The 22,365-nt window shown below is 43.7% G+C and overlaps 1 protein-coding gene across 4 annotated transcripts in view; it reads right to left on the bottom strand.

Moving 5' to 3' along the window:
* Positions 1 to 22,365, bottom strand: part of b4galt2 (UDP-Gal:betaGlcNAc beta 1,4- galactosyltransferase, polypeptide 2) — a 342,550-nt gene that overhangs the window by 280,238 nt on the left and 39,947 nt on the right. For all 4 annotated transcript variants that reach the window (XM_067990105.1, XM_067990101.1, XM_067990102.1 and 1 more), the window contains exon 2: positions 5,317 to 5,704. In XM_067990105.1, coding sequence (XP_067846206.1) covers positions 5,317 to 5,629 — 313 coding nt within the window. In that variant the 5' untranslated portion in view covers positions 5,630 to 5,704. The remainder of the gene's footprint in view (positions 1 to 5,316; positions 5,705 to 22,365) is intronic.

Below are 22,365 nucleotides of genomic sequence, written 5' to 3'. Positions count from 1 at the left end.
GGTTTCTTTCTTGGACAAAGACGGGCACATCAGCACCTCACTCTACCGCAAGCCCACGGACAACCTCACGATGCTCCACTTTTCCAGCTTCCACCCTAACCACGTCAAAGAGGCCATCCCCTATGGACAGGCCCTGCGAATACACAGGATCTGCTCAGACGAGGAGGAACGCGATGGACACCTACAGACACTGAAAGACGCCCTCGTAAGAACGGGATGTGACGCTCGACTCGTCGATCGACAGTTCCGACAGGCCACAGCGAAGAATCGCATAGACCTCCTCAGAAGACAAACACGGGACGCAACCAACAGAGTACCCTTCGTCGTCCAGTACTACCCCGGAGCGGAGAAACTACGCCATGTTCTCCGCAGCCTTCAACACGTCATCGATGACGACGAACACCTCGCTAAGGCCATCCCCACACCTCCACTACTCGCCTTCAAACAGCCACCCAACCTCAAACAGACCATCGTTCGCAGCAAATTACCCAGCTTTCAGGAGAACAACGTCCACGACACCACACAACCCTGCCACGGCAACCTCTGCAAGACATGCCAGATCGACACAGATACCAACATCACACGAGAGGACACCACCCACCAGGTACATGGTTCATACTCCTGTGACTCAGCCAACGTTGTCTACCTCATATGTTGCAGGAAAGGATGCCCCGGAGCATGGTACATTGGCGAGACCATGCAGACACTGCGACAACGGATGAACGGACACCGCGCAACAATCGCCAGACAGGAGGGTTCCCTCCCAGTCGGGGAGCACTTCAGCAGTCAAGGACATTCAGCCACCGATCTTCGGGTAAGCGTTCTCCAAGGCGGCCTTCGAGACACACGACAACGCAAAATCGTCGAGCAGAAATTGATAGCCAAGTTCTGCACCCATGAGGACGGCCTCAACCGGGATCTTGGGTTCATGTCACGCTATACGTAACCCCCACCAGCGGAAAAAAAATATTATCTGTTTTTAATACAACTGGACACTCTCTCTCTCTCTCTCTCTCTCTCTCTCTCTGCCTTTCGGGTCTCTTTCTCTCTTTGTCTGTGTAATCTGACCTATTGTGTATTCAGTATACTGGGATGTAATGTTTTCCGTGGCTAACTTGTCTGAACACCACCAACACCTTTGATTGCTGTGACCGTCTCCCACCCTAATATATGCTATGCGATTTTAGAACCCTTCACTCACTCACCTGACGAAGGAGGTAAGCTCTGAAAGCTTGTGATTTTCAAATAAAACTGTTGGACTATAACCTGGTGTTGTAAGATTGCTTACATTTGTCCATCCCAGTCCATCACCGGCATCTCCACATCATAACCAAACATTGCAAGCAATTCATCAGAAATTTACCGTTTCATATGATTTTTAACTGGTAGCTATCACAGCTCTCAATTTAAAGCATCAGCGTGTGAGCCAGCCCATTGTGTTTCCAACTCCTGCAATGATTTCATTTCTTCCTTTCATCTTTAGCCCAGTAATCTTCCCATTCCTCACTTAACCATGGCATCATTCTTTCTACTTTTAAGTGTAAAGAATCTTACAACACCAGGTTATAGTCCAACAATTTTATTTGAAAATCACAAGCTTTCGGAGGCTTTCTCCTTCGTCAGGTGAATGTGGAAATCCTTGAACGTTTCGCATTTATATTCAGAGAACAATACCTGGTGATTACAGATAATCTTTCCAACTGCCCGTTGTCAAGGCAATCAAAGTGTTCAGACAGAGAGGTGTTACCTACAGGACCACCGAATATACAAACAGCCAGAACACAAAAGAGAGAGAGAGGGAGAAACATCCGAAAGGAAGAGAAAGACAGAAAATGACCCGTTGTGTTAAAAACAGATAACCTTTATTCGCTGGTGGGGTTACATGTAGCGTGACATGAACCCAAGATCCCGGTTGAGGCCGTCCTCATGGGTGCAGAACTTGGCTATCAATTTCTGCTCGACGATTTTGCGTTGTCGTGTGTCTCGAAGGCCGCCTTGGAGAACGCTTACCCGAAGATCGGTAGCTGAATGTCCTTGACTGCTGAAGTTCTCCCCGACTGGGAGGGAACCCTCCTGTCTGGCGATTGTTGCGCGGTGTCCGTTCATCCGTTGTCGCAGTGTCTGCATGGTCTCGCCAATGTACCATGCTCCGGGGCATCCTTTCCTGCAACGTATGAGGTAGACAATGTTGGCTGAGTCACAGGAGTATGAACCATGTACCTGGTGGGTGGTGTCCTCTCGTGTGATGTTGGTATCTGTGTCGATGATCTGGCATGTCTTGCAGAGGTTACCGTGGCAGGGTTGTGTGGTGTCGTGGACGTTGTTCTCCTGAAAGCTGGGTAATTTGCTGCGAACGATGGTCTGTTTGAGGTTGGGTGGCTGCTTGAAGGCGAGTAGTGGAGGTGTGGGGATGGCCTTAGCGAGGTGTTCGTCGTCATCAATGACATGTTGAAGGCTGCGGAGAACATGGCGTAGTTTCTCCGCTCCGGGGAAGTACTAGACGACGAAGGGTACTCTGTTGGTTGCGTCCCGTATTCGTCTCCTGAGGAGGTCTTTCAGCGTCTGTAGGTGTCCATCGCGTTCCTCCTCGTCTGAGCAGATCCTGTGTATTCGCAGGGCCTGTCCATAGGGGACGGCCTCTTTGACGTGGTTCGGGTGGAAGCTGGAAAAGTGGAGCATCATGAGGTTGTCCGTGGGCTTGCGGTAGAGTGAGGTGCTGAGGTGCCCGTCTTTGATGGAGATTCGTGTGTCCAAGAAAGAAACCGATTCTGAGGAGTAGTCCATGGTGAGCTTGATGGTGGGATGGAATTTGTTGATGTTATCGTGTAGTCTCTTTAGTGATTCTTCGCCGTGGGTCCATAGAAAGAAAATGTCGTCAATGTATCTGGTGTATAGCGTTGGTTGGAGGTCCTGTGCAGTGAAGAAGTCCTGCTCGAACTTGTGCATGAAAATGTTGGCGTATTGGGGTGCGAATTTGGTCCCCATGGCTGTTCCGTGTGTTTGGGTAAAGAACTGGTTATCGAAGGTGAAGACATTGTGATCCAGGATGAAGCGGATGAGTTGTAGGATGGCGTCTGGAGATTGGCTGTTGTTGGTGTTGAGTACTGAGGCTGTTGCAGCGATGCCGTCATCGTGGGGGATACTGGTGTAGAGTGCCGAGACGTCCATCGTGGTGAGAAGTGTTCCTGGTTCAACTGGTCCGTGGTTACTGAGTTTTTGTAGGAAGTCTGTAGTGTCGCGACAAAAGCTGGGGGTTCCCTGTACGATGGGTTTCAGGATGCCCTCGACGTATCCAGAGAGGTTCTCACACAGGGTTCCGTTGCCTGATACGATAGGACGTCCAGGTGTGTTGGCTTTGTGTATCTTTGGGAGGCAGTAGAAGTGGATTAGAGCTTGTTCTTTGACTTTCATCTAACACAATGTGTTAATGAAAGCCAGATGTTGCTTGCTTTTGCTCAGTTAGAATTAACAGGTCAATGTACTCTTGGAATTCATGTGAGGATATTGACAAATATATTTTAGTTCTACCAAGTTGAGACAAAGGAAACCGATCTTGGGCCAATAAATCACATTGCTGCCAGGCCACCAGCATCATTATTTTTAAGTATAAAGTGGCAGCGGCGTGAAAACTGTCACTAATCCAGAAAAATCGCGATTGCCATTGATTTTAATGGGGGTGGAGCTATGAAAATGAAACTGTTTTCAGCGAGGGTAACAGTGGAGTGGCACAAAGGTCCCAGGAAAAGAGTGTGGCATAATTAATGGAGTAACTCGCTTACTCTATAATTTCCTCTTTCTTTTGCGTCATTCAATGGTCCCTGCACTGTAGCTGTGCCACTATAAAGGAAAATCTGGACCATTATGGTTTTACTGCATGTCATAGGAACAAAAAGGCTATTCTCACTTTTTGCATTTTAACCCCCTACCACCCTCTAGAATTTGAGATCTCACCTTCAAATATTTTTTTTAAAAACCCTTGGTTGAATCGCAAGAATACTAGAATAGGTTTCCAACAACCGCTGCATTAAGATTGTTTATATAAAGAGAGAAAAATACCCCCAGTCTATTACAGTAGAGATGTAAAGGAGCAGCTCTTTCGAGTCACCCCAGTATAAAAATCTGAGGAGCTGCACTGATTTTGTTGCAAGCAGCTTCAGTTAGATGTAAACAGAAGGTCACTGTGGTCAAAGCACAAGTGCTGATTTAAAAAGTATGGGAGTTTTCAGGTAGGCCGAGTCCGGGAATGGCCTGTTCCAAAAACTTTGCTGCTACAATGTTGTGTAGCAAATGTACACTGCAACAGTTGTGTCTGCTGAAGTACAAACATTTAGAATACAATTTTTACATTTTGTAACCTTAAATTTTAGCTTTTTTAAAAAAAACTGTCTAGGAGGGGAGGGAATCATCAGCTTGGCATCAGCACATTGTTGATTACACCCTCCTCAGATTATAAATGAGGTAAAGATGTCACACCAGACATATTACCCTGATAACACCATCTTTTACAAAGAAAGTACTTTCTAGACATCACTTCAATTGGCGATTATTTACACTGCTCACCTGCACATTATATTTGATAGTCTACACAACAACTCCACATGCAGAATCACAGCATTGTTCATATTATCACCATGATCACCCATGAACAAATGTGGTGCTCTTGATTCCAACGGCTGTGATGGTTTTTCTTTAAATGGTAGCTTTCAATCCAACATTGTTAATTTAACAGTAGATATTGCTACAGCAAGGATCTCCCTATGGTACAAATACATTTGGGAGTCATTCTGGTTACTAGCATTTGACATTTAGTAATCAAAACTCCTATTTACTGGCCTGTGACTAAATTTTGATGTTTGGTTGAAGCATCCTTTAAATAATTTCTGCTATTTAACTGGTTTTAAAGAATATCTTCAACCCTTCAGATTTTTTTTTAATAAATATACTTTTGACCAATTTTTGCTGTTGAAATACATCTGGAACCCAGCTTATCCGTGCCTTCCGGCAGCTCAACTGCAATGATGGATGTATCCTGTTAACAAGCTGAGAAACCAAATTAAGGAATGGGAAGCTGCAGTCTGTTCAGCTCCATCTCTGTTCAAAAGGTTGCCCTGAGAAAGGTACAGTTTGAACCAATAATGTTATAAAAAATGGACAACAGATTGTTGGCACAGAATCACAGCATTAGCAACACTACGAGTGACTACACTAATTCAGGAATATAGCTCCTTTAAAACTTTAATCACATTGCATTTTAACAGATCAACCGATAAAAAACTTTTTTGCTTACTTAAAAAAAAGTTTAATTTAGCATCCTACCTAACCCCTGTGGGACATCAGGGCACATCGGTAAAGGCTTCTTAGTGGCTGTAAGGTTACTTTCCAACTTCCTGCTGGACACAAAATGATCTTTGCCCCCCAGGAAAGTCAGTGAGGTCCCATTGGGCTTTGAGATGTTAAAGTACTGATGCATCTTGGAGTAATTCCTATTGTTAAAGCGGCTGAATATGTCGAACCTTTGGGTGTAGACGTCCAAGTAGAAGATCGTCATTATAAGAAAGTGCACTAGACACAGCAAGAGTACCGCTTTGCATATTCTTTCCAAAGTCTTCCCTAACATCAGTCTGGACATTTTCTGTACACAGCAAGTCAGTGGAGCAGCACATTAGCTTGTCTTCCAGAGCTTCTGTCACGTTCCAAGTACTACCTGTGAAATGAAAAGATTGCTCTCATTAAACCTTTCAAATATTTTAACAACAGCAACATTGGGGGGGGGGCGGAGAAGAGAAGAGACGAGACAGTATCACCACCAGGACTATATTAAAATTCAGAACATTTAAACGGATGTTGAAAGCAAATCAAAATGTTTTTTTTTGAGCAGAGGGAAACATATTTTACTTTAATGTGTGGTGACAATCAAGATCATCATCGGAACAAAGCCTGCAATCTGCAATGTCCATCCATTTAGCTCCCTATATCTACATTACCCTCCTACTCAAGAAAGGAAAACAGTCCCCATCATGATCAGTTCCCCTCCCTCAGTCAAGCTAGGTGAGACTGGGGAAAAGAAGACTGGGAATGACGATGGAAGCCAGATTGCAAAGCTGACTTTGTATTTGGCAGACCAGGGCTGTTGCATTGTAGGCACGGGACATGCTGTAACCTAACTTTATTAAAACAATAAAATAATGTAGTAACCTTTTTAATTTTACTAATATCTAACACAAATTACTAAATTCTGTTGATAAAACATATATTTGATTCAATTCAATCTTTTCATGCTACAATCATCCATTTTACTTATTCCATGCCTCTACTTTAGACAAAATCATTTACATCATGAAACTTGATAGTACACACCTAGTTTAAAGAGAGATAGTGAAAGAGAGAGAGGAAAAGAAAGAATAAACTTGCATTTATATACCTTTCATGTCCTCAGGGCATTCCAAAGCCCTTCACAGCTAATGAATTGCTTTTGAAGTGCAGCCACATGTTTTGTAGGCAAACATGTTATCTTATTTATGCTCAGCATGAACCCACAAAAGTAATGACTAATGACCTGTTAATCTGTTTTTGGTGGTATCAATTGAGGGATAAATCTTGGCCAAGACACTGGCAGAAATTCCCTGCTCTTCTTAAAATAGTGCTATGAGATCCTTTACACCCACCTGAGCCCAGGTTAATGTCTTAGCCAAGCGTTTAACAAAACAAACTGAGCAAGAGCAGCCAATAACTGGTGACACAGTAGGGCTCAGTCACTGTTTAAATACTTTTTAAGGTGAAATCATAGGAAGCAGTGGATGCTTTTAAGTGTCAGCTTAAGTGCTGCCTCATCTCCCGATGGATGATTCTGCGCCTGCACAAAGCAGGTGGAGCAGTCTTTGGCAGGACCCTCGCAGGCTACAAAATCCAGTGGTCATAGGCCAAAAGCATTTCAGCAGTCAGAGCAGGGATCTAAGCAGCCTGCCTCTGGTGAAGCCACAGGGGATGCACCACGTATAAGCGGTAGGAAGCATAAGTTCAAGTAATTGTAATTCACCAATGGTATGTACATGGGTGTTTAAAGAAATGTCATGTTTCCTTTTTTTTTAATATTGGCAATTAAAATTTATTGATTAGCACCACATCTTGCCCATCATTGCATCCAGAGTGCCAACACATCCTTTCATTTGCTTCATGATGAATGTCAATACATGACAGTACCCACTGGGTGGATGCATAATGGGTGTATGCTTGGTTGAAGGGCTGTTTTATGCAAGGGAGTGGTGGTGGTGAGGGGAGTGGGCCAAAGTATTTCAATGTTTCCCTTTTCCTACTCTGACCAAGTGAACTTTTGAGATATGAGGGCATCCTGGGCAGCAACGTACACGGCTGTTCTGGCGATGGGTGCCCCACCTTCATATTGCTCATCGTCCTTCTCCTCCTCCTCTTCTTCAATGTTCTCGTTATCAGAAGATGATTGATGAGCACCTTGGTCGACCTCCACCTCCAATCCTCTCTGCTGCGCTATGTTGTGCAGGATGCAGCACACCACCATGATTCTTGACACTCCCGCTAGCGAGTACTGAAGGGCACCTCCAGACCTGTCCAGGCAACTGAACCGCGTCTTCAACATGCTGATGGCTTCCTCAATGCCATAACTGGTGGTCTTGCACCTCACTGATGGGGTTCCTCACAGGTGTCACGAGCCAAGTTTGAAGGGGGGTATCCCTTATCTCCAATGAGCCAGCCCTTAAGTCTGTTTCCTGTTTGGAAGAGGTCTGGAATTTTGAACTGCCACAGTATAAAAGCATCATGATAGCGGCCAGGGAATGTGGCATAGACCAGATGTAAGAACTATAGAGCAGTGATAACGGAGGACTTCAATTATCCCAATATAGACTGGGATAGTAACAGTATAAAGGGCAAAGAGGGGGAGGAATTCCTGATATGTGCACAAGAGAACTTTCTTGATCAGTGTGCTTCCAGCCCAATGAGGAAGGAAGCAGTGCTCGGTCTAGTTCTGGGGAATTAAATGAGGCAAGTGGAGTATGTTTCAGGGGTGGGGGGGGGGGGGGGGGGGGGGGGAGGGGGCATTTGGGGAGCAGTGATTATAATATTATCAGGTTTAGAATAGTAATGGGAAAGAAGAAGGAACAATCAAATATGAAAATACTTAACTGGTGGAGGGCTAATTTCAGTGAGTTAAAAAGGGATCTTGCCCAGGTTAATTGAAATCAAAAATTGGTAGACAAAATAGTAATTGAAAAATGGGAGGCCTTTAAGCAGGCGATGGTTTGGGTACAGAGCAGACACATTCCTATGAGGGGGAAAGGAAGGGCATCCAAATCTAGAGCTCCCTGGATGACTAAAGATATAGAGGTTAAAATGAAACAAAAGGAAGCTTATGATGAATGCAAGGTTCATAATACAATAGAGAACCAGGCTAAATGCAGAAAGTACAGAAATCTAAACTAGGAAATAAGAGGTGCAAAGAGAGAGTATGAGAATAGATTAGCGGCTAACATAAAAGGGAACCCAAAAGTCTATTATAAACATATAAACAGAAAGGGGTTAGTCAAAGGAAGGGTGGGGCCTAATAGGGACAAAAAAGACCATCTTATGGAGGCAGAGGGTATGGCTGAGTTACTACATGAATACTTCACATCAGTCTTCACTAGAGAAGAAGATGCTGCCAATATAGCATAAAGGTGGAGATCGGAGCAATATTGGATTGGATAAAAATAGATAAAGAGGTACTTAAAAGGGTGTCAGTACTCAAAGCAGAAAAGACACCCGGTCCAGATGGGATGCATCCCAGGTTAGTGAGGGAAGGGTGGAAACTGCAGACGGTCTGGCCACAATCTTCCAATCCTCCTTAGATATGGGGGCTGTGCCAGAGGACTGGAGAATTGCAGATGTTACACGCCTGTTCAAAAAGGGGAGAGGGATAAACCCAGCAATTACAGGCCAGTCAGCCTAATGTCGGTGGTGGGGAAACTTTGAGAGAATAATCTAGGACAAGATTTCCTTGGCACTTGGAAAAGTATGGGCTAATAAATGAAAGTCAGCACAGATTTGTTAAAGGCAAATCGTGCTGGACTAACCTGACTAAATTTTGGCTATTGTCGTGGAGGAAGTTCACATAAGTGGACGCCCAGGCAAACAAACCATGCATTATACATTTATGTACAGCGCTCTGAGACACCATGGAGATGTCTCCGGTGGTGCACTGGAAGGAGCGAGAGGCAAATAAATTGAGGGCAGTGGTATGAGGAGTGAGTTGGCTATGATAGATTGGGAAGCTTCATTAAAAGGCATGACGGTGGAAAGGCAATGGTTAACATTTAAGGAACGAATGCATGAATTGCAACAATTATGCATTCCTTTCTGGCGCAAAAACACAAAAGGAAATGCCGCCTAACCATGGCTAACAAAATAAATTAAGGATAGTATTAGATCCAAAGAAGAGTCATATAAAGTTGCAAGAAGAAGTAGCAAGGCTGAGGATTGGGAGCAGTTTAGAATTCAGCAAAAAAGGACCAAGAGGTTGAGTAAGAGGGGAAAAATAGAGTGTGAGAGTAAACTTGCAAGGAACATAAAAGTGGACTGTAAAAGCTTCTACAAGTATGTAAAAAGAAAAAGATTAGTGAAGACAAATGTAGGCCCCCTTACATGGCATAATGTGGATAAATGTGAAGTTATCCACTTTGGAACAAAAACAGAAAGGCAGAGTATTATTTAAATGGTGATAGATTGGGGAACGTTGATGTACAAAGGGACCTGGGTGTCCTTGTACACCAGTCACTGAAAGCAAACATGCAGGTGCAGCAAGCAGTTAGAAAGGCAAATGGTATGTTGGCTTTCATTGCAAGAGGATTTGAGTATAGGAGCAAGGATGCCTTACTGCAGTTATACAGGGCCTTGGTGAGACCACACCTGGAGTATTATGTACAGTGTTGGTTTCTTTACCTTAGAAAGGATGTACTTGCCGTAGAGAGAGTGCGGCGAAGGTTCACCAGACTGATCCCTGGGATGGCAAGACTGTCATATGAGGAGATTGGGTCGACTCGGCCTGTATTCACTCGAGTTTAGAAGAATGAGAGGGGGTCTCACTGAAACATTAAAAATTCTGACAGGGCTAGTCAGACTGGGTGCAGGGGTTCCAGAACGAGGGGTCACCGTCTCAGGATACGGGGTAGGACGTTTAGGACTGAGATGAGGAGAAATTTCTTCACTCAGAGGGTGGTGAACTGTGGAATTCTCTACCACAGAAGGCCGTGGAGGTCAAGTCACTGAATATATTTAAGAAGGAGCTAGATAGATTTCTAGACACAAAATGCATCAAGGGGTATGGGGAGAGAACGGGAATATGGTATTGAGATAGAGAATCAGCCATGATCATATTGAATGGCGGAGCAGGCTCGAAGGGCTGAATGGCCTATTCCTGCTCCTATTTTCTATGTTTCTATGTGTCTTTTATAGCGATGGGCAACACGTGGCCACCAGGTCCAGCAGGGAGCAGCTCTTCTGGAAGGAGGCTGCAGATGTCTGCAACCATCTGCCGGCTCAATTTGAACCTGCGTAGAAACTGCTCTTCAGATAAGTCAAGGCAGCTGAGCCTCTGTCTGTAGACCCTCTCACGTGGGTAGTGCCTCCTGCAACCTTGGCCCCTCTGTTGCTGTCCTCTCTGCTCTTCTCTACTCTGCTCTTCTCCCTGCTGTTCTCCAGATCTCTTTTGGGTAGCTCTCTCTTGTGCACCTGCAGATCCCACCTGAGCATGACATCGCTGCCGTGGATGGTGACTGTCTTCCTTGTCCAATGTCTATCAAATACATCCATGGCGCCCCCATCCTGATCTCGTCCGTTTGAAAGCCTCAAGTTCTGACAAAGCTGCATGAACACAAGAACACTCTGCCAAGCGTTTGTCAGAGAGAACTAAGACACCAGCTGTAATCACTGAGCTTTTATTCACGCCGGGTAATCAGAACTTTAAATACCCAGATGAACTGCGGCTCAATCTTGCCTCCGTTTCACTGTGAGATTCCCGAGCCCCGGGAAACCCGTGATGGAGACGTTAAATTCGAAGGTCTGTTAAATCAATTTAAAAATCACCTAATTAACATCTCAATCAGATAAATTGCTTCGTATGTTTGTGTTACTAATTAATCAATATGTGGTACAACCCAGTAATTCCATATCAATCACTTTTTGAAGTATGTTATTAATCTGTTTTATGTTAATGATGTATGGGAGAAACAAGAGGGTTGATTTTCCTCATCACAGTACCTGAGGAATGATGAGCGTTCAAGCACTATCAAGATTACAGGAGCTTTTCTAAATAGGCAAACCAGGAGCTTTTCTAAATAGGCAAACCAGGCGGAGCAGGCTCGAGGGGCCAAACAGCCTACTGCTCCTACTATTTTTGATGTTCTTATGTGTACCTTCAATAGATGCAGGACCAGTGTTATTATGGAAATGAGGGGGGGGGATGGGGAAGAATAGAAAAACAGAATATTTTTTAAATGGTGAGAAACTACTAAATGTTGGTGTCCAGAAAGACTTGGGTGTCCTCGTACAAGAAACACAAAAAGTGAGTATGCAGGTACAGCAGGCAATTTGGAAAGCAAATGGCATGTTGGCCTTTATTGCAAGGGGGTTGGAGTACAAGAATAGGAAGTCTTACTACAATTGTACGGGGCTTTGGTGAGACCTCACCTGCAGTACTGCGTAGAGTTTTAGTCTCCTTATCTAAGGAAGGGTATACTTACCTTAGAGGCGATGCAACAAAGGTTCACTAGATTAATTCCTGGGATGAGAGGGTTGTCCGATGAAGAGAGAGAGTAGAATGGGCTTATATTCTCTGGAGTTTAGAAGAATGAGAGATGATCTCATTGAAACGTATAAAACTTTTAGAGGGCTTGATATGATAGATGCTGGGAAGTTGTTTCCACTGGCTGGAGAATCTAGAACCAGGGGTCATAGTCTTAAGATAAGGTGTCGGCCATTTAGGCCCGGGAGTGGGAAAATTTCTTCACTCAGAGGGTTGTGAATCTTTGGAATTCTCTAACCCAGAGGGCTGTGGATGCTTAGTCGCTGAGTATATTCAAGATCGAGATCGATGGATATTTGGACACTCAATGAATCAGGGGATATGGCGATGTGGCGGGAAAGTGGAGTTGAGGTAGGAGGTCAGCCACGATCTTACTGAATGGCGGAGCAGGCTCGAGGGGCCAAACAGCCTACTGCTCCTACTATTTTTTATGTTCTTATGTGTATACCTCTACAGAAATAAGTGGAGGATGCTATGGTAACGCGGTGTCATTTGTATCAAGAGTATGAAAGACAGCACAATTTATTAGAGATAAAGTAATGAGTTAATTATTAAGGTTCTTTCCTCATGAATATGATAAAAATGCTCTTGCACAGTCACCCATTGCATTTCCTGTTTTTATACCTTGTAGTGTCTCTTGGTGTCCAATTGAATAAAAGAGATTTGGGACAGAGAGTGTTCTGAAGTGTATTTGAGTTTAAAAAACATACTTAAGAAGAAAGAAATGATATTTATACAATGCGTTTCATGTCCTCAGGACGTCCCAAAGTGCTGCAGAGCCAATGATTACACTAGACACTTAAAACACAGCAGCCAATCTGCATAGAGCAAGGATCTACGAACAGCCAATGAGATAAATAACCAGTTGATTTGTTTTGGTGGTGGTTGAGGGATAAATGTTGGTCAGGACACTGGGAGAACTCTGCTTTCGAATAGGGCCATGGGATCTTTCACGTCCACCTGAACAGGTCGACAGGACTTCAGTCTGGTGCATGATATGAGTATAGGCAAACTTGAAAATGAAAATGTACACTACATTTTCATTTTCAAGTTTGCCTATACTCATATCGGTTCATTACTGTAAACATAAAACCAAAGTGGCTAAGAACTGAAACTATATCACAACTGAGGATCAGAACAAAAGGTGTGGAACAAGAAAAGGGCATTTAACCCATTAAAGCCTGTTCCTTTTAAAATTGAATTTTTTATGAGGAACTCTGGATCCTTCTTTGGAATTATTGAGGGATGGTGGGGGGGCGGTCACGTCCTTCAAAATTTTTATAACATTTTGACTGGTATTTCCTGCTGCCTCCATGTTTCTTATAATGCGAGTCACAAGTTCCCTCCAATATTGGGGGATTTTAACCCTAGCTGCCCGACAGAAACCGAGCGGGTGGGCAGTTAAAACGCCCCGAGTGAATTGCCTGTTGATTTCGCACCTGTTTCATGCCAATCGTGATTTTAACTTAAGCAGACGGCAAAGGCACTCACCTGAAGCCGATGGGTGTCTGCTTTAAATATACAGATTAGGGCCTGATAACGTCATCAAGTCCATTGGTGCAGGGAGCTTCTATAAATGATATTCTTGACCTGGGCTCACTGTATCAGGCAGGCCCAGCTCCCCACCATTAAAACACACACGCAGGCCTCTGCAATGCAATCCCAACAGCTCTTATACCAGGAACACAAAATCCTTCCTAATATCCCACAGTGTACTGTAGCATGCAGCTCACTCTCTATCACTTTCCGATTGGGATATAAAACATGTTTGAAGAATAGGTGGAAGATCCATTAACACCAGCCATCAGACCGATATGAGTGAGCACATATTATAGATGGGAAATCTAGATGGTGTCAGACTTGAAAATGAGCTTCTTAACCCCTTGGGGATTACTGTACGACCATTGCTCCTTCAGAACCGTTCTGCAACCATTGCTGTTACATTCATCAAGAGGAGGCTATGATTTAAAGGTGAAGTCTATAGTACTGAATTGCGCCATTATTTCTAAATGTTACAAAGATATATTTATCTTACTTTCTTTTTGCTATACTTCATGCATTAGAACTGCTGGCCAAAGGCAGGTTGAGACTGAATATTTTGTGTGGAACCTTCTTCTGATATGGTGCCATGAAGATCCACTCCAATGACACCATGAATAAGTACAGTTCACAGAACCAATATTCCTAATCATGATGTCACTGGAGCATAACAAGGTATGGTAGCATAGCGGTTATATTACAGGACGAGTAAACCAGAGATCTGGACTAATATTCCGGAGTTATGAGTTCAAATCCCGCCACAGCAGCTGGGGAATTTAAATTCAATTAATTAAATAAAATCTGGAATTAAAAAAAACTAGTATCAGTAATGGTGGCCATGAAACTACCAGATTGTCGTAAAAACCCATCTGGTTCACTAATGTCCTTTAGGGAAAGAAACCTGCCGTCCTTACCCGGTCTGGCCTATATGTAACTCCAGACCCACAGCAATGTGGTTGATTCTTAATCGCCCTCTAAAATGGCCGAGCAAGCCACTCAGTTGTTCAAGCAGGCGGCTAATCACCACCAATTAGGGCAATTAGAGATAGGCAATAAATGCTGGTCTTGCCAGCGACACCCACATCCCATGAATGAATTAAAAAACTCTACAATCCCCTTCGCCCTAGAGGGTGAGGCAGTTTGGGGGGGTGGGGTGCAGCCATTACCATTGACATGGGCAATGATGCTATCAATGCAGTAGGTGTCCATTATTCGGAAAGCAGGCATCCGTCTGCTAATGGTGAACCATTTTATAGGTACTCCATGACCTTGATCCATCAGTGTTGCACTGCCCACAATTTCAAGAATCCGGTGTACTTTTCCCACATTCATTTTATTTGGAAATTTTGACAGCCCTGTAAAAACTATTATTTATGTGAGTGGTTCAGAAATAGAAATATAGTTATTTCTAACTAAAATTTGAGTTGACATAAGAGTGACCTTGGAGCCCCACAAACCAGTGTTCAGGTTCAGAGTTTGTTGTGGAGATGGGGTGGATGCAGGAACCATTTGAAGGGCAGAGTACCATCTACGGTGCTGGTGGAGGTTGTGCTGAGGGCTGAGGAGGAGCAGAAAGTTCACCATGAGCCAGCGGAGGTTGATTCTGGGCCCTAGTAGAGCTGGTTAGTGGCCTCAGGTGTTAGATCGATCGGTTCTCTTTTAAAGGTGTCAATTAACCCCGAGTCAGCTACCTTCTCTGGGAGTCTGTTGCACATATCCACTATCCTGTGAGGTGGGGGGGCGGGGTATGTGGGGGGTTAGGGGCTGGGGGTGGTAGGAGAGGATGTTTTCTGCTCTCTAGCCTTGCTCAAGTTTTGTGAATTTTGTACTTATGTTCTCTAGGCCTATGTTCATTGTTCAAGTTAGAAATCTTAATACACATTTTTTTTTAATTCATTCATGGGATATGGGCATTGCTGGCAAGGCCAGCATTTATTGCCCATCCCTAATTGCCCTTGAGAAGGTGGTGGTGAGCCACCGCCTTGAACCGCTGCAGTCTGTGTGGTGAAAGTTCTCTCACAGTGCTGTTAGGTAGGGAGTTCCAGGATTTTGACCCAGCGACGATATACTTCCAAGTCGGGATGATATGTGACTTGGAGGGGAACGTGCAGGTGGTGGTGTTCCCATGCGCCTGCTAACCTTGTCCTTCGAGGTGGTAGAGTTCCCGGGTTTGGGAGGTGCCTACCTTCCCCTCTCAATGGCATCTCCCAGTAGTGAACTCCCAGAAGTGGCACAGTTGGGCGTGAGGTTGGAGTCATGTGTGGGGGAATGATGTTTCTAATGGTGCAGGAAGTGAAACCTGGAAAGACGACAGGTAAATTAGAGGGGAAAAAAGGGCAGCATATTGCAACTACTCCATTTGTACTATTTTGTTATTTGATTTATATCTATCTTACTTGGGTTTAGCCTGTGACAATTCGTGAGAAAGCTCTGGGAAAATGATTTGGCTGTGGGAGACAAAACCTGCTACCTGAGTGTTGGAATGATCACGTAATGTAGAACAAGATGAAACAAATGAGGTTCTATCTTCACTTTAAAGAGGAACATTTACTTGGATGCCCTGAGCAGTGCTGTTATTCCTGTAATTACATTATGTATTGATTCCCAAGAAATTCTGCCCACGTGTTTTAAAGGCAAATGCATCAGAACAAGGAATGTCTTCCTGCAGAACAAGCTAGTAGGCAATAGCCACACCTTTTGATTGATTAAAATGGTACATAGAGAGCAAAAGGCTTTGTTACTCATTGGTTGAATGTGTGACTCCAAAATGAAGCTTTAGTAGATTTTGATCATGCTGCAGTTTTGCCAAATATCATTGACTGGCTGGGTAACTCGCTCACAAGAATGGTGTTTAAATTGGTCACCATGTAATGCTTAATGAAGATGAGATTATTACAGAAGAAGACTAGAGAAGACAGAAAATGTTCTTATAACTAAACAAAGAGAATATAATGAATTTAAAGAAAATTTGAGAACATTTGCTGAGAGCTGTACCTTCTTGTATACCTTAAATTCAAAGGAAAAACCCCTTTCCACTCGATGACTAATCTGCATGCCACGTGTCAGAACAGTTCACTTCTTTTGTTGTCAATCATCTCAAACAGCTATTTAGTTTCCTCCCAGTTGCAAGCAAACCTCAAAACCCAGGCCTGCAAGGTGGTAATTCACTCCCTTAACTTCTGCCTCCAATGGAACAAAGAACTGATGTTCGTTTGTCAGCTAGGAGTTGTGAGTTTATCTCCTACTCAGCTATCTCTAGTCTGTGGTGCTGATAGCTTTCTCAGTGTTCCGTGAAAATACCTTGTTCTCACTGGCATTCACGGCTCTTAGCAGTTTAGTCTTCCATAATTCTGTCTGGCTCCTGACTCCATTTAAGCTGAAACTCCCATTTTGGGAACACATTTCAGGCAATTTACTGGATGTTTTCCTGTCAGCACTCAATTTTCATTAAGGCAATGTGACATCCAATGGTAAATGTGATCGGGCATAACACATCTTTTGCCTCAGCACTCGCCAGATCTCAAGTAGTCCTTCATGCCATATTCAGCAGATGTTGTTATGTGGGTGATACTAGTCTATTTACACACTACAAATATTCAATCTGCCCATATCCAGATTACTGCTACTTTTTCTCTTCTCTGGAGCAATGCAAGCATCCAACTGTACATGAATTCCTCGAATTCTTTGACTCCACAATCTTACCTGGTAGATTATTCCAAATTCACTGTTTTTGTCTTGCTGGCCATTCAAAGTAATGAGTCTACTTTCACTCTCCGATCCATTTAAAAGTACTGCAATAATTGGGCAGTGAACCAGTAATTTCCTCCCCAGTGAAATACTTCTGGAAATTTCTACTATTTTTACTTTGTATTCAATTATTCCACTACTTTTGAGTTTAAAATATCTCATTCTTTCACTATTATGATAGTGACAAAAGATTTTACTATTGTGCTTGATATCCTTTGCTGTATTGTTTTCTCTGTGCCCCTTTTGCATCCAAATACGTTTTTAACCTATTCTCTTCTTTCTGAAATTCTTCCCCTCTAGGCATCGTCTTTCTTCCATTTCTCCATTTTTATTTCTCTCCTCATCCATTTAGAAGACCGCTTGTTTAACTTACACCTATTTCTCTTTGTTATATTATTATATTATTAAACTATTAGTTTTAAAACTTTTCTATTTTTCCTCGACTGAGCTCTCTCTCGGCTGCTAACCCCACTTAATTTTTTTTATTTAACCCTCATTTACTTTCTTGAGATCATGAGGTAGATTTTCAACTTGCCATCTGGGGGTAAAGCTGGCATTCTGGATAATTATAGAGAGCGTCCAATTTTCATCTCCATTGAAATGAATGGAGGTGAAAACCGGGCAGGTTTTGTAGTGGTGGCCGATCTGCAACTTCAGTGTGACGCCCAGGAGCAAGCTGAAAATCTACCCCTGTATATTTCTGTCCTAGCAGACATTTGTGCTGAGTGCCAGATGATCTGAAATTATGGAGCTTCCCCTGTGACTAGGGAAGTTGCTGGAGTCAAACATATTTAAAAACTAAGAAAACAGCCTTGCTAGGAGACTCCAACGATGTTCAAGGAAAATCCAAAGATGTTTTATAAATACATTAAGAGCAAGAGGATAACTAAGGAAGAAGTAGGGCTGATTCGAGACCAAAAAGGTAACCTATGTGTGGAGGCGGAGATGTTGGTATGGTTCTTAATGAATACTTTTCATCTGTCTTCACAAAAGAGAGGGACGATGCAGATGTTGTAGTTAAGGAGGAGGAGTTTGAAACATTAGATGGTATAAACATAGTGGGAAAACAAGTATTAAGGGGATTAGCATCTTTGAAAGTAGATAAATCACCAGGCCTGGATGAAATGTATCCCAGGCTGCTAAAAGAAGCAAAGGAGGAAATAACAGAGGCTCTGACCATCATTTTCCAATCCTCCCTGGATATAGAGGATTGGAGGACTACCAACGTTGTGCCGTTGTTTAAAAAGGGAGCGAGGGATAGACCGAATAATTACAGGCCAGTCTGTTTAACCTCTGTGGTGGGAAAATTATTGGAATCAATTCAGAATTGATTCCAATAATTTAGAAAGGCACGGTTTACTCAAGGGCAGTCAGCATGGATTTGTTAAGGGAAGGTCGTGTCTGACTAAATTGATTGATATCTTTGAGCAGGTAATAAGGAGGGTCGATGAGGGTATTGTGTTTGATGTAGTCTACGTGGATTTTAGCAAGGCTTTTGACAAGGTCCCACATGGCAAACTGGTCAAAAAAGTACAAGCCCATGGGATCCAAGGGAAAGTGGCTAGTTGGATCCAAAATTGGCTCCGTAGCAGGAAGCAAAGGGTAATGGTCGACGGGTGTTTTTGTGACTGGAAGACTGTTTTTCCAGTGGGGTTCCGCAGGGCTCAGTAATAGGTGCCTTGCTTTTTGTGGTATATATTAATGATTTGGATTTAAATGTAGGGGGCATGATTGAGAAGTTTGCAGATGATACAAAAATTGGCCGTGTGGTTGATAGTGAAGAGGAAAGCTGTAGACTGCAGGAAGATATCAATTGACTGGTCAGGTGGGCAGAAAAATGGCAAATTAAATTCAATCCGGAGAAGTGTGAGGTAATACATTTGGGGAGGGTAAACAAGGCAATGGAACACACAATGAATGGGAGGATACTGAGAAGTGTCGAGGAAGCGAGGGACCTTGGAGTGCATGGTCCACAGATCCCTGAAGGTAGCAGGACAGGTAGCTAAGGTGGTTAAGACGGCACACAGGATACTTTCCTTTATTAGCCAAGGCACAAAATACAAGAGCACAGAAGTTATGCTAGACCCGTATAAAACACTAATTAGGCCACAGCTTGAGTACTGTGTACAGTTCTGGTCACCACATTACAGGAAAGATGAGATTACACTAGAGAGGGTGCAGAGGAGATTTACGAGGATGTTGCCAGGACTGGAGAATTTTAGTTATGAGGAAAGATTGGATAGGCTGGGTTTGTTTTCTTTGGAACAGAGGAGGCTGAGGGGAGATTTGATTGAGATGTATAAAACTATGAGGGGCCTAGATAGAGTGAATAGGAAGAACCTATTTCCCTTAGCAGAGAGGTCAATAACTAGGGGGCATAGATTTAAAGTGATTGGTAGAAGGATTAGAGGGGAGCTGAGGAAAAATTTTTTCACCCAGAGGGTGGTGGGGGTCTGGAACTCACTGCCTGAAAGGGTGGTAGAGGCAGAAACCCTCATCACATTAAAAAAGTACTTGGATATGCACTTGAAGTGCCGTGACCTACAAGGCTACGTACCAAGCGCTGGGTGGCTCATTTTCAGCCAGCGCAGACATGATGGGCTGAATCGCCTCTTTCTGTGCCGTAAATTTTCTATGATTCTATCACTAAAACAGATTATCTGGTTATGTATCACACTGCCGTTTGTGGGAGCTTGTTATTTTCAAATTGGCTGCCACGTTTCCAACTTTACAACAATGATTACATTTTGAAAGCAATTGGCTGTAAAGTGCTTTGGGACATCCTGAAGTCATGAAAAGTGCTATAGAAATGCAAGTTCATTCTTTCTTCTTTCTTTTTATAGGAAACAGTCAGATGGACTGAACATCCACTGACTTGAAGATAGTTGTATAATTATTATACAATGAGACACACAAAAACAAGCTATATTTTTCCACTGAAATGAAACAATGACTGATAATGAAAATAAGTGAGACATGACATATGCTATGTTGTACACTTACCATGGGAGGAGCTGCTATGAGGATAAGCTACATTTCTGATTGAATAGCAGATATTCTTTTTTTTCTTTTTTTTTTATTCGTTCACGGGATGTGGGCGTCGCTGGCAAGGCCGGCATTTATTGCCCATCCCTAATTGCCCTCGAGAAGGTGGTGGTGAGCCGCCTTCTTGAACCGCTGCAGTCCGTGTGGTGACGGTTCTCCCACAGTGCTGTTAGGAAGGGAGTTCCAGGATTTTGACCCAGCGACAATGAAGGAACGGCGATATATTTCCAAGTCGGGATGGTGTGTGACTTGGAGGGGAACGTGCAGGTGGTGTTGTTCCCATGCGCCTGCTGCCCTTGTCCTTCTCGGTGGTAGAGGTCGCGGGTTTGGGAGGTGCTGTCGAAGAAGCCTTGGCGAGTTGCTGCAGTGCATCCTGTGGATGGTGCACACTGAAGCCACAGTGCGCCGGTGGTGAAGGGAGTGAATGTTTAGGGTGGTGGATGGGGTGCCAATCAAGCGGGCTGCTTTATCTTGGATGGTGTCGAGCTTCTTGAGTGTTGTTGGAGCTGCACTCATCCAGGCAAGTGGAGAGTATTCCATCACACTCCTGACTTGTGCCTTGTAGATGGTGGAAAGGCTTTGGGGAGTCAGGAGGTGAGTCACTCGCCGCAGAATATCCAGCCTCTGACCTGCTCTCGTAGCCACAGTATTTATATGGCTGGTCCAGTTAAGTTTCTGGTCAATGGTGACCCCCAGGATGTTGATGGTGGGGGATTCGGCGATGGTAATGCCGTTGAATGTCAAGGGGAGGTGGTTAGACTCTCTCTTGTTGGAGATGGTCATTGCCTGGCACTTACCTGGCGCGAATGTTACTTGCCACTTATGAGCCCAAGCCTGGATGTTGTCCAGGTCTTGCTGCATGCAGACTCGGACTGCTTCATTATCTGAGGGGTTGCGAATGGAACTGAACACTGTGCAGTCATCAGCGAACATCCCCATTTCTGACCTTATGATGGAGGGAAGGTCATTGATGAAGCAGCTGAAGATGGTTGGGCCTAGGACACTGCCCTGAGGAACTCCTGCAGCAATGCCCTGGGGCTGAGATGCATGGCCTCCAACAACCACTACCATCTTCCTGTGTGCTAGGTATGACTCCAGCCACTGGAGAGTTTTCCCCCTGATTCCCATTGACTTCAATTTTACTAGGGCTCCTTGGTGCCACACGCGGTCAAATGCTGCCTTGATGTCAAGGGCAGTCACTCTCACCTCACCTCTGGAATTCAGCTCTTTTGTCCATGTTTGGACCAAGGCTGTAATGAGGTCTGGAGCCGAGTGGTCCTGGCGGAACCCAAACTGAGTATCGGTGAGCAGGTTATTGGCGAGTAAGTGCCACTTGATAGCACTTATCTATGCATCTCAAAAGCTATATAAATTGTGCTCATCGCCTCTTTAATTGACATAACATTCCTAGAGAAGCTACTTCTACAGAATATAATTGATTTCTTCCAATGCAGCCCGTTCCTTATGGGATCGTGGCACTAGCGTTTAAGATCTATCAACCAATACTGCTATTGTCGAAGTGTTTCACAGCTGATGAACAATGGTCAAATAGCAAAGGTCCAATAGCATGCTGACAATCAAATACAAGCACTTATAATTTTAGCGAGGTGGGCTAGGACGACCTACACAACTATATCCTGAGTTGCGCCTTACATAAGAAAAAACATTTGAGAAACGGCAATTTGGCTGATCATGTCCATTCTTCTCCTAGAGCATGTGCAATCCATCCTATCATGGATTTCACTCCAGCCATTTAGCCTTCTAAGAATAAGTTCTTTTGGATGCCCAAGATAATCAAGCAAAGCACCACAGCATCTATCCATTCCAACGTCTCCACTATTAGATAGCAGGCCGCTGCACTCCAGTGATACCTAGTAGAATGGGAACCATCATGCCCATAAAGTAATAGATCTCAGTCCATACTTATTCCTAGACTTTCACTTCCATTTCCAATCTGATATTTATCCTGTTCCTTTTAAAACAGTTAATCAACACAGTATCAATTGCAAAAGTAAAATACTGCAGATGCTGGAAATCTGAAATAAAAACAGAAAATACTTAATACTCAGCAGGTCAGGCAGCATCTGTGGAGTGAGAAGCAGAGTTAATGTTTCAGGTCGATGACCTTACATCAGAATCAGTATCAATTGCTTTTGCTGAGAGTCTGTTCGCTATAGACACTATTCCAGAGAAAAACATTCTTATCTTTAGCTTGGTGCTTCAGG

Source organism: Heptranchias perlo, chromosome 9 (assembly GCF_035084215.1).
Source record: "Heptranchias perlo isolate sHepPer1 chromosome 9, sHepPer1.hap1, whole genome shotgun sequence".
NCBI classification, from domain to species: domain Eukaryota; kingdom Metazoa; phylum Chordata; class Chondrichthyes; order Hexanchiformes; family Hexanchidae; genus Heptranchias; species Heptranchias perlo.
Note: the sequence above shows the minus strand (reverse complement) of the source record. Positions and strands in the feature narration are given on the sequence as shown.